This window comes from Vanessa atalanta, chromosome 2 (genome assembly GCF_905147765.1).
Source record: "Vanessa atalanta chromosome 2, ilVanAtal1.2, whole genome shotgun sequence".
Taxonomy (NCBI): Eukaryota; Metazoa; Arthropoda; class Insecta; order Lepidoptera; family Nymphalidae; genus Vanessa; species Vanessa atalanta.
This window is the reverse complement of record NC_061872.1, coordinates 10,417,435-10,426,627: the sequence shown is the minus strand read 5'-3', so window position 1 is coordinate 10,426,627 and position 9,193 is coordinate 10,417,435. Positions and strand designations below refer to the sequence as shown.

Below are 9,193 nucleotides of genomic sequence, written 5' to 3'. Positions count from 1 at the left end.
CTGAGGCCGCATAACGGTTTTTTCCAGCTAGCGGTTAATCGCTCCAACCGCGAAACCGCTTGAGACGCACGCACTACGCATAAAAACCGCGAAACCGCCCGCGATTCTCACAGTTTGAAGATGGATTTCAAAATGGTAGTGTGTGTTGTTGCTCTGATATTAAGAAATAGAAAGAGAAGACTCTCACAAGCCGTAGATTTGAGAAATGATTCTCCATAAGAAAAAGTTTAAGAGAACATCCTGAGAAATTTTTCAATTGCTATAGGATTTCAGTAAACAGCTTTGATAAGGTTTTACACATGGTGCGTCCACACATCACCTTGATCTAATCATCATCATCATCACGCGGTGGTCTACCGAATATTGACCAAAAACCGCCCGCAGTTATCGTAAGTGCGTGCGCGCCAACTAAATTCTATGGATTACAAATTTTGTCGCAGTTTTTACCCGCGAGCATTTTGTAACATTTCACGGTTTTTAAATCAGTCGCAGGTAAAAACCGCTAGTGCGGCCGCTTGTATGAGTTTCCTTAATACACAGATTCATGCGATTATTATCGTAAATTCAGTGTATATAAAAATCGTAGGATTTATTTATACACGTTTCTTGATATAAAACTAATATTGAAAAAAATATATACTTGTGGAAACCTGAATAACAACAAATTTCAGAAGTAAGTCAAAAGATTTATCGGAAATAATGGAGAAATGGTAATAATTTGGGTAATAGGATTCTCCTAGCCAAATGATTATTAATACATTTATAAAAGTTATTATAACACGATAATGTCAACACTTAACATTTTTTTATTTTTATTATGCGTTTTATCTTACGTTCACTTATTTCTAAGATTCGCAATGGTTTTGAGGTGCTTAAAATTAAATTGCTTCGCTGACTATATTATACCCTTTTTTATGTTATAAGAAAACTGAAAAAAATATTTAAAGGATAGTATCAGTACATCTATACTTATCTCTGATAAATTATCACAGTTAACATAATTAATATTTTAAATTATAAATGATATTTTAAAATTCAAATAAACATAGGTGGCAAACGAGCAGGAGGCTCACCTAATGGAAAGTGGCTACCACCGTCCGTGGACATCTGCAACACCGGGGGGCTTGCAGGTGCCTTGCCGGCCTTTCAGGAAGGAGTACGCTCTTATCTTGAAGGTTCCCAAGTCGTATTGGTTCGGAAAAACCGCCGGCGAAAGCTGGTTCCACAGAGTGGTTGTGCGAGGCAGAAAATGTCTTAAAAATTGCGCTGTTGCGGATTTTCGGACATCTAGGAAATTTAAAAATTTAATATGACATTATAAGTAGCATTGATGTTTAAATTGCTGTAATTTGAATTTTTAGCGATGAAACAATCACTAAATGTTATTTGTTATTTTATCTTTAATATCTGAGACTTTTATTAAATGGCTGTTTGCAAGTATCCTTGTCCTTTTCAGGAAGTTTTAAACAAAAAAAAAAATGTAAATGTCAAAAAAATCAAGTTATTAGTGCTGGGTCATTTCAGATTTTATGTATAACGAAACGAACCGGTTTTTTACACTTACAAAACAGTTCTTCGAAATGGTTATAAAAAAAACCGGTTTGTTTTCATAGGTTCGAGAACTTACGTATATACTTATATTTACGATACTTTACTGAAATAATGTATATTCAACACTGGAGTCATATTATATAATTTTGAAAATAGACTTCGACTTTATAATTTATTTGGATTAATTTTACGTCACGCACTTATTTGCATTTAAAAGAACAGAAAGTTAAGAAATATTTTTAAATGATTTGTAATTTAATAAGCAGTTAATACTAAATCTGTAATAAAAAAATAATAAGCGTATAAGGAGCCTACGAAAACTTTTTTTTTTGTTTCGTATTTTTTTAATTCTTCTACAACCAAATTTGAATTTGTATTTCTGTAGGAATAAGATTCAAATCCAAAGTAGTTCTTTATAACTGGTTTAATATTCATACAATAATACTCCTTACATCGATCAAAATAAAGTGCTTAGTCAGTTACACGTGAAAGGAACCGGTTCGCGCAGCGGTACCAAGAAACAGGTTTTTCGATTTAGTCTATTCTTCTACAACCAAATTTGTATTGTATTTCTATAGAAATAAGATTCATTGTAGCATATTCGTTACTTCAAATCCAAAGTAGTTCTTTATAACTGGTTTAATATTCATACAATAATAGTCCTTACGGCGATCAAAATAGAGTGCTTAGTCAGTTACACGTGAAAGGAACCGGTTCGCGAAGCAGTACCAAAACGAAGGCCGCCGGTGGCGAGTGTTGTCTCGTTCGTTTTAAATCCAGAAACAGTTCGTTCGTTCTTTTTAAAGTAACTAGTTCTTAAAACCGTTTCTGAAAAGAACTCCCAGCACTACAAGTTATCTACACTCGCTAGTTTTAAAATTATTGACTAAAACAAAGGAAAATGTTATTTTGACAAAAATAAATCAAAGAAAATTCGCAACAGGAACTTTCAAATTTTAAGTATTTATTTTTCTCGTAAAAAAGTTTTTTTCGTAAATAAAATACAATATATATAAAGTATGCTGTTAGAACTTGTATTTGGAGCTGCTGTTTTCGGCAGTAGCTGGTTTAAGTGGGATTTAATTAAATCAAATACAATATGTCGTTACACAGAATGTTGTGATGTAAATCACGTTCCATTCGATATCGATAGTGAGTACTCGAATATTTGAATACATAATATGAATAACTCAGTACAATCGTAATAATCTATTTATTCCTTCAGAACTTAGACAATCGTTTTCACAGAAAATGTTCGGGCAACCTTTGGTGAATGAAATTTCAAATATACTTGAAGCCCATAAGAATTTATACAATAGTAGTAAAGGAAGTAAAAAAGCTTTAGTTTTGAGCTTACATGGTTGGTCCGGTGTGGGAAAGAATTATGCAGCCACAATGATAGCTGAAGCTCTGTATAAAAAAGGAATGCAAAGTAAATATGTAAAACTATTTATGGGAAAAAAAGATTTTGATTGTTCAGATGTGCAAAAAACTCAGGTTAGCTAATGTTTTAAATTAATTTTACAGTTCATCATAAATATATAACAAAGTTAATGAATATTTCAGATTGATTTAATAAATAAGGTTAATGAGTTGGTAAGGAATTGTCCTGCATCATTGATCATATTTGATGAAATACATGAAATGTGTCCATCCATTTTGGACGCTATAAAACCAATGCTAGATCATCACCATGCAGTGGATGGGGTTGACTATAGGTAAACTTGTAACTCTTAATGCTTTTATTCATAACAAGAAAATTAATAGTGAAGTAGCACCATAACAAACTGTTATGATACATAAAATTTACAATTTTTTGAATAATGTTCAAAATTTCTAACAACACAAAGTCCAAATGCTAATGTAAAAAATAATTTGATCATAAATAATTTTATTAAATTTCAGGAATACCATTTTCATTTTTATATCAAATATAGGAGGAAAAGAAATAGTATCTAATTTATTAGACTTATACAGTCAAGGTATAAAACGAAATGATGTTGATTTCCACAACTTTGAGCCCATTATAAGAAGAGCGGCATATAGCACAGGTCAGCTTGCTTAGCACTTAATGACAACACCTTATTGATAATATGTTAGAAAATTACTATTACAATTTTTTTAAATGAATTTGAATTGATTAGTATTTTTTGAATATTAACCTTGAAATATTTTATTCTCAGGTGGATTTGAAAAATCTTCAACCATAGCACAGCATTTGATAGATCATTACATACCTTTTTTACCACTTGAACAACATCACGTAGAAATGTGTGCATTAGCAGAGTTTCGTGCTCATGGAATTTATCATCCCACTGAAGAAATGATGGCGTGAGTTAATTTAATATCAAATAAAGATTTGTTTAATAAAAATTATATAACTCGTAATCTTTTAAGCATCTATTAATAATTAATTTTATTTCAGAGATGCTCTATCTGTGATTACATATGGACCAACTGAAGAACAACCCATTTTTGCAAATAATGGTTGTAAAAGATTTACAAAGCAAATTCCATATGTAATACTTAAACATAAGAGTAAAACTGAACTATAACTTTTTACAGTAAATGTTAATATTATGTATGTGATAATTTATGAAAGTTGAATGTTTATTTTTTAGGAACCTCAGATGTACCTGTTTATATCATCTCACGAATGTCCTTAAAGGAATTAAATTTATTTATAGCTTTTTTGTAAAATTTTTTTTAATATGTGTATATATTCTTAGTAATTTTCATGTTCTCTATGTATAAGTTTTATTGTTAAGATTAAAATCATACTAACATTTTTTTTTAAACTCTTGAGTACATTTTGGAATAAAAAACATTGGTGCAGGAATGTAGTGATTTTAATAATAGCATGTCTCATAAGATTGCAGTTATAAATATATTTCATAATTTACATAGCTCTATATGAAAATTCTTGTATTTTCTTGGTAAATTATTCACTCCCAAATGATTAAAATGCAGTAACAGCAAGCTTAGCACATGCAAATATGTAGAAAATTGTCAGGGTAGCTCATGTGTTCTGAAAGCCACTGAAGTGGTGTGTCCAATGGGATAAGGATTCCATGTGTTCTTAGTTTAACTGCAAAAAATATGTATTAAATGTTATTTTTTTTAAATAATCAATAATCTTAATACAGATAACCCTTAAAATGAACTAACCTTCTGGTTTGTCTGGATATAATTCTGATAGGAGTTGTTGGATAATCTTTCGGCTTCCATCATTATTTTTGGGGCTTATTAGTCTTTGACAGCAAATTCCATCATCAGAATACATTCGAATTGGTATATGTTTAAAACCTTCATTGTCTCCATGTGATTCCATTAATCTTCTGTTAATAGCCCAAAATTGGTCAAACTTATCTGTAAAAGAAATATTTCATATTGTAAATGAATTTGAATCATAAATAAAATGTCATAAGAATAAAACTTGATAATTTATTTCCTACATATTTTCTCATTTATTTCCTGTGCATTTTTCTATAATAATTTATAATTATTATCATAGAAAAATATTTTTATATGAGGGCATAGTAAAAAAATACAATAGAGATGAAACTATAATATGCAAGTAAAAAAAACAAGACTGATGATGAGGGTGATAATATAAGTTAAAGACTTAGTCCACCATCATTATCACTCACTTGCCCTATCCAATTTATTTGAGATATGTTTAATGTGTAAACTACTAAGAAAGACTGCTAAATGCCTGATGAGAATCCTCCTTGGAAATATTTAGCCTCGTGAATTGCTCAATTAATGGAAGCACTCAACACAGGTAGTGTAAAAATCTGACTAACAAGTTTGTTATGGTTTTACCATTTTGCAAACCTAGCCATAACTGATTATGGTCTTTCTTTTGCATTGTTGACATTACTTGTCCTCTGTGTTTAAGTACATCTGCTTCTTTTACTGTAGACATGTAATGTGCTTCAACAATATCTCTAAAATAAAAAACGTGATGAATTAACACAAATATATAAGACAAAAAAATACTTAAAGCAATTAATGAATGCCATACTTATTGGGACAGCGTAGTAAAATATTTTCTGGGAACTTTGTAAAATGAACTGTTAAAGTCCAGGGCAGCTGAGGGTCATTTCCACAAAAAAGATCATAAAGAAAGCCAATGGGATAGTGCCACTTTAGCGGTTGTCCATTATAGTCAAGCCACATCTCATTGTCAGCACTTTCTTGGGATATATAACGTAAAAAATGTCTTTTCATCTGAAATGAAATAGTCAAAAATAATGACATTTGGTAAAAAAGCTTCATGAGTCAGCATTTTTAAAAATCCAACCACAAATTTATAATATACAAAACACACTCAGTATACCATTGGATTGCAACAAATAATATAATATAAGTTGCGGTTTTCAGACATTTTCTATATTTTAGTCCTATATCAAATCATCAGTAAACAAAAACAATACCTTATCAGTAACCAAGGGGAAATAGCTCAATCGTGGCACCATTACATAGAATGGGTCAGGCTGTTGTATTTCCATTATTTCTTCTTGGTGTAATTGAAAGCATATTGGTAACTTCCCATCCCATATTTCTCGTAAAACTTCCCTATCGTTAGCCATGGTTATTGATTAAGAAAATCTTTTAAACTCTCAGACAAATATTGAATAAATAATTTATTGCTATGTTTACTAATTTATTGCATCTCATTACGAAATCGTTTATACAAAAAACATGTTTTATTTTAAATTATTTGTATTAAATCCAGAGTATTTTACGTTTTGTAAAAGTGAATAACCTTTAATTTGTGACACTGACAATGACTGTCAATTGTCATTATTGTTAGATAAATAGATATAGAGCTGGTTCATATTTTGCTCAGAGGATCGGAATAGCGATTCAACGGGGAATTCTTCTAGAATTCTTGCCACCATTCGTGCGGTTAGGATTTTTACATTAATTATTTCTTATTTGTATATAGTAAATAATTATTAACATTAGGGCTAATGTTAACAATTCCTATGTAAATAAAGGTATTTTTAGATCTGTCATAATTAATGTGCGTAAGTGACATTGACAGTAACTGTCACAAAGCAGAGTAGTATATATTATTTGTTTGTTTGAATTTTCTTTCATCAAAATACACGTGGTTTGGTTAACCATATACCATTAAAACAGGTGAAAAATCCTTAAACAATAACAAAGATAAAGAGTTTATTAAAAGCAAATAGGAAATTCTCAACGTTGCAAAGTAAAACGGTTTTTATCATGGGTAAAAAGAGAAAACTTGGATCAAATAATGATGATTTTGAATTTGATCCAATTCCAAGGCATTTGGTTACATCGCATATCAAAAAACAAGAGAAACGTTTAATAGTTATTTTAGAAAACGCTCAGTTAGAAACAGTAAAGGTAATTGCTTTCTTGTAATAGTATGTAATATTATTAAATTGCTATAACACTTATTAATCAAAGTTTAATTGTTAACTATTAGACAAAATAGATTACACGTTCATTTTGTTTCGTTATTATTAAATAGTTAGACAATTTTAACCATTTAAAACTATGTTTTTCAATATTTATATATGATCCATATTTCATATATTATTGGACTTTAATTCCAATATTTATATATGAAATATGGATCATTTATTAATCAACGGTAATCTAAATTTTTTATTAAAGTGTTTTGTAGGTTTGTACTTATTACTAATCAGGATATAATCAATACTGAAGTAAACTTCATGTTTTTGTTTTTCAGGCAGGGAATAGTTTCGAGCTCTTAAACTGTGATGATCATGCCCATATTTTGAGGAAAAATGACAGAGATCCAGGTTCATGTAGGCCTGACATTGCTCATCAATCATTACTTATGTTAATGGATTCACCTTTGAATAGAGCGGGCTTGTTGCAAGTGTACATACATACAGAAAAAAATGTTTTAATTGAAATCAATCCACAAACAAGAATACCAAGAACATTTAAAAGATTTGCTGGTTTAATAGGTAATTTACTTCAAATAATAATTGCTTCAATAAGTTTTGATTCTTTAGTCTCATTAAGCAGATATGCGATTTCTTTATTTTTATTTAGTATAAGGTACATCTTATGTGTGAAGAATTAAAAAAATATGATTTTTTATTAATTTGTATTACAATCTGTTTTATAAATATTTATATAATTTCAGTGCAACTTTTACATAAGTTTTCAATAAGAGCATCTGATGGCCCAATGAAGTTGTTGAAAGTAATTAAGAATCCTATTACTTCACATTTGCCCGTGGGTGCTAAGAAATTAACCATGTCATTCAGTTCAAAACTAGTAAAGAATTGCCGAGAATTGGTACCAAAGGATGAACCAATTGTTTTAGTGATTGGTGCTATGGCTCATGGTAAAGTTGAAGTAGATTATTCAGAAGATGTCATCTCTATCAGCAATTATCCACTATCAGCTGCATTAACTTGTGCTAAGTTGTGTTCCGCCTTTGAAGAAGTTTGGGGAGTAGTCTAAAGATTATTGTATAAAATTACTATTAAAAATTCATTAAATACATTATCTAGCTTTTTATTCCATTTGTTGGCTTGTTTATCATATTATGGACAGTTTTCCTATTAAAAAGTTTTTATTAATTCTTGTAATGTAATACTAAAATGATTATTTTAAATTATTTAGCTTTCTAAATCCGATTGCAATCGTAATTATGTTGCATTAATTATAAAAGAAAATATTAAATTAAAAACTTTACATTTGTAATGTGTATTAAATCATCATTATTTTCTCGATCGGTGACGACTAGAACAAAAAATTTGTATTTAAATAATTCTATAAATTTGTAAGTTAAGAGGAAGATTAAGAAAATAACCTAAAAATACTTGATACTTCTTTAATTTTTAAATAAAAAGACGTCTTTTAATATATGATTCTCTGAAATAGTACATTGGTTTAGTGTTAATAATTTACTGTTAAATAGTAAAACGAAAAATGTATTAAATTAATTACTCCCAATGTATGTGTCAAAACGAATGTACTTTTAAATGGGGAAGCGTTAGATGTTTTAGAAATAACAGAGTTCCTTGGTATTACAGTAGACTCTAAGCTCCAATCAGAGCCGTTCAAGCTATGCTGGGGCCCTGGGCACTCATAAATTTGGGGCCCTTTTGGTAGATATTTACTAAAATGTCCAAATAATTTGCTTTGGGCCAGGCCTTAAGTATAGTTTCAAATAAACGGTGGGGAAATTTTCGTATATTCGTAGGAATCTGATTCTGACGTTTTTTGATAAGTATGTTAGTTATTTCTTACAAATATATTACATTCAAAAATATACATAGCAGTCAACGTGAGAACAAACGTGTGAAAGAAATTTTTGGTTCTTTGGGGCCCTCTCAGGATGGGGGCCATGGGCACGTGCCCCATGTGCCCTATGGTAAAGACGGTAATGGCTCCAATGGGTACCCGAGTACACATGGTTAGTAAGAGTTTTTTGGGGCAATGTATACGTTTTTACAACAATATCAAAGAAAACGTTAAAAATATTCAATTGTAAAATTTAAAAAAATCGATTAAGAGCATTTGTGTGTAAAGGATATCCTATAAAAAAATGTCATTAATGTTGTAATATTACAACACTAATGACTTTTTAGTTGATTGCACACCTTGGGATGATCGC

At 30.0% G+C, this 9,193-nt stretch overlaps 3 protein-coding genes across 5 annotated transcripts; 2 read left to right on the top strand and 1 right to left on the bottom strand.

Moving 5' to 3' along the window:
• The first annotated feature begins 2,446 nt into the window (after positions 1 to 2,446).
• Positions 2,447 to 4,241, top strand: LOC125074200 (torsin-1B). Of its 3 annotated transcripts, none has more exons than XM_047685454.1 (6): positions 2,447 to 2,703; positions 2,777 to 3,048; positions 3,118 to 3,269; positions 3,457 to 3,602; positions 3,735 to 3,882; positions 3,977 to 4,241. In XM_047685454.1, exons 1-6 carry the CDS (start codon positions 2,571 to 2,573, stop codon positions 4,104 to 4,106), a joined length of 981 nt encoding a protein of 326 aa, XP_047541410.1. In that variant the 5' UTR covers positions 2,447 to 2,570; the 3' UTR covers positions 4,107 to 4,241. The 3 variants fall into 3 exon arrangements, with proteins under 3 accessions (XP_047541410.1, XP_047541428.1, XP_047541419.1); XM_047685472.1 differs by having other exon boundaries at positions 2,493 to 2,511; positions 2,800 to 3,048; XM_047685463.1 differs by having other exon boundaries at positions 2,564 to 2,703; positions 2,800 to 3,048.
• Positions 4,242 to 4,382: 141 nt separating this feature from the next.
• Positions 4,383 to 6,322, bottom strand: LOC125074216 (autophagy protein 5). Its single transcript, XM_047685485.1, has 5 exons — positions 5,991 to 6,322; positions 5,579 to 5,784; positions 5,377 to 5,501; positions 4,720 to 4,920; positions 4,383 to 4,639 (listed from the first exon to the last, which is right to left on the bottom strand). Exons 1-5 carry the CDS (start codon positions 6,144 to 6,146, stop codon positions 4,533 to 4,535), a joined length of 795 nt encoding a protein of 264 aa, XP_047541441.1. The 5' UTR covers positions 6,147 to 6,322; the 3' UTR covers positions 4,383 to 4,532.
• A 293-nt stretch (positions 6,323 to 6,615) lies between these two features.
• On the top strand, positions 6,616 to 8,079 carry LOC125072322 (ribosomal RNA small subunit methyltransferase NEP1). Its single transcript, XM_047682913.1, has 3 exons — positions 6,616 to 6,936; positions 7,286 to 7,529; positions 7,712 to 8,079. Exons 1-3 carry the CDS (start codon positions 6,793 to 6,795, stop codon positions 8,032 to 8,034), a joined length of 711 nt encoding a protein of 236 aa, XP_047538869.1. The 5' UTR covers positions 6,616 to 6,792; the 3' UTR covers positions 8,035 to 8,079.
• The last annotated feature ends 1,114 nt before the right edge of the window (positions 8,080 to 9,193 follow it).

Excerpts from the sequence above, each read along its gene's own strand:
- LOC125074200 (XM_047685454.1), top strand. The coding sequence starts at position 2,571 with ATGCTGTTAGAACTTGTATTTGGAGCTGCTGTTTTCGGCAGTAGCTGG. Across the intron at positions 2,704-2,776 it reads CGTTCCATTCGATATCGATA|AACTTAGACAATCGTTTTCA; the intron begins GTGAGTACTCGA and ends TTATTCCTTCAG. Across the intron at positions 3,603-3,734 it reads AAGAGCGGCATATAGCACAG|GTGGATTTGAAAAATCTTCA; the intron begins GTCAGCTTGCTT and ends TTTTATTCTCAG.
- LOC125074216 (XM_047685485.1), bottom strand. The coding sequence starts at position 6,146 with ATGGCTAACGATAGGGAAGTTTTACGAGAAATATGGGATGGGAAGTTA. Across the intron at positions 5,502-5,578 it reads TTACTACGCTGTCCCAATAA|AGATATTGTTGAAGCACATT; the intron begins GTATGGCATTCA and ends TTTTTATTTTAG. Across the intron at positions 4,640-4,719 it reads ATATCCAGACAAACCAGAAG|TTAAACTAAGAACACATGGA; the intron begins GTTAGTTCATTT and ends TATTTTTTGCAG.
- LOC125072322 (XM_047682913.1), top strand. The coding sequence starts at position 6,793 with ATGGGTAAAAAGAGAAAACTTGGATCAAATAATGATGATTTTGAATTT. Across the intron at positions 6,937-7,285 it reads CTCAGTTAGAAACAGTAAAG|GCAGGGAATAGTTTCGAGCT; the intron begins GTAATTGCTTTC and ends TTTGTTTTTCAG. Across the intron at positions 7,530-7,711 it reads AAGATTTGCTGGTTTAATAG|TGCAACTTTTACATAAGTTT; the intron begins GTAATTTACTTC and ends ATATAATTTCAG.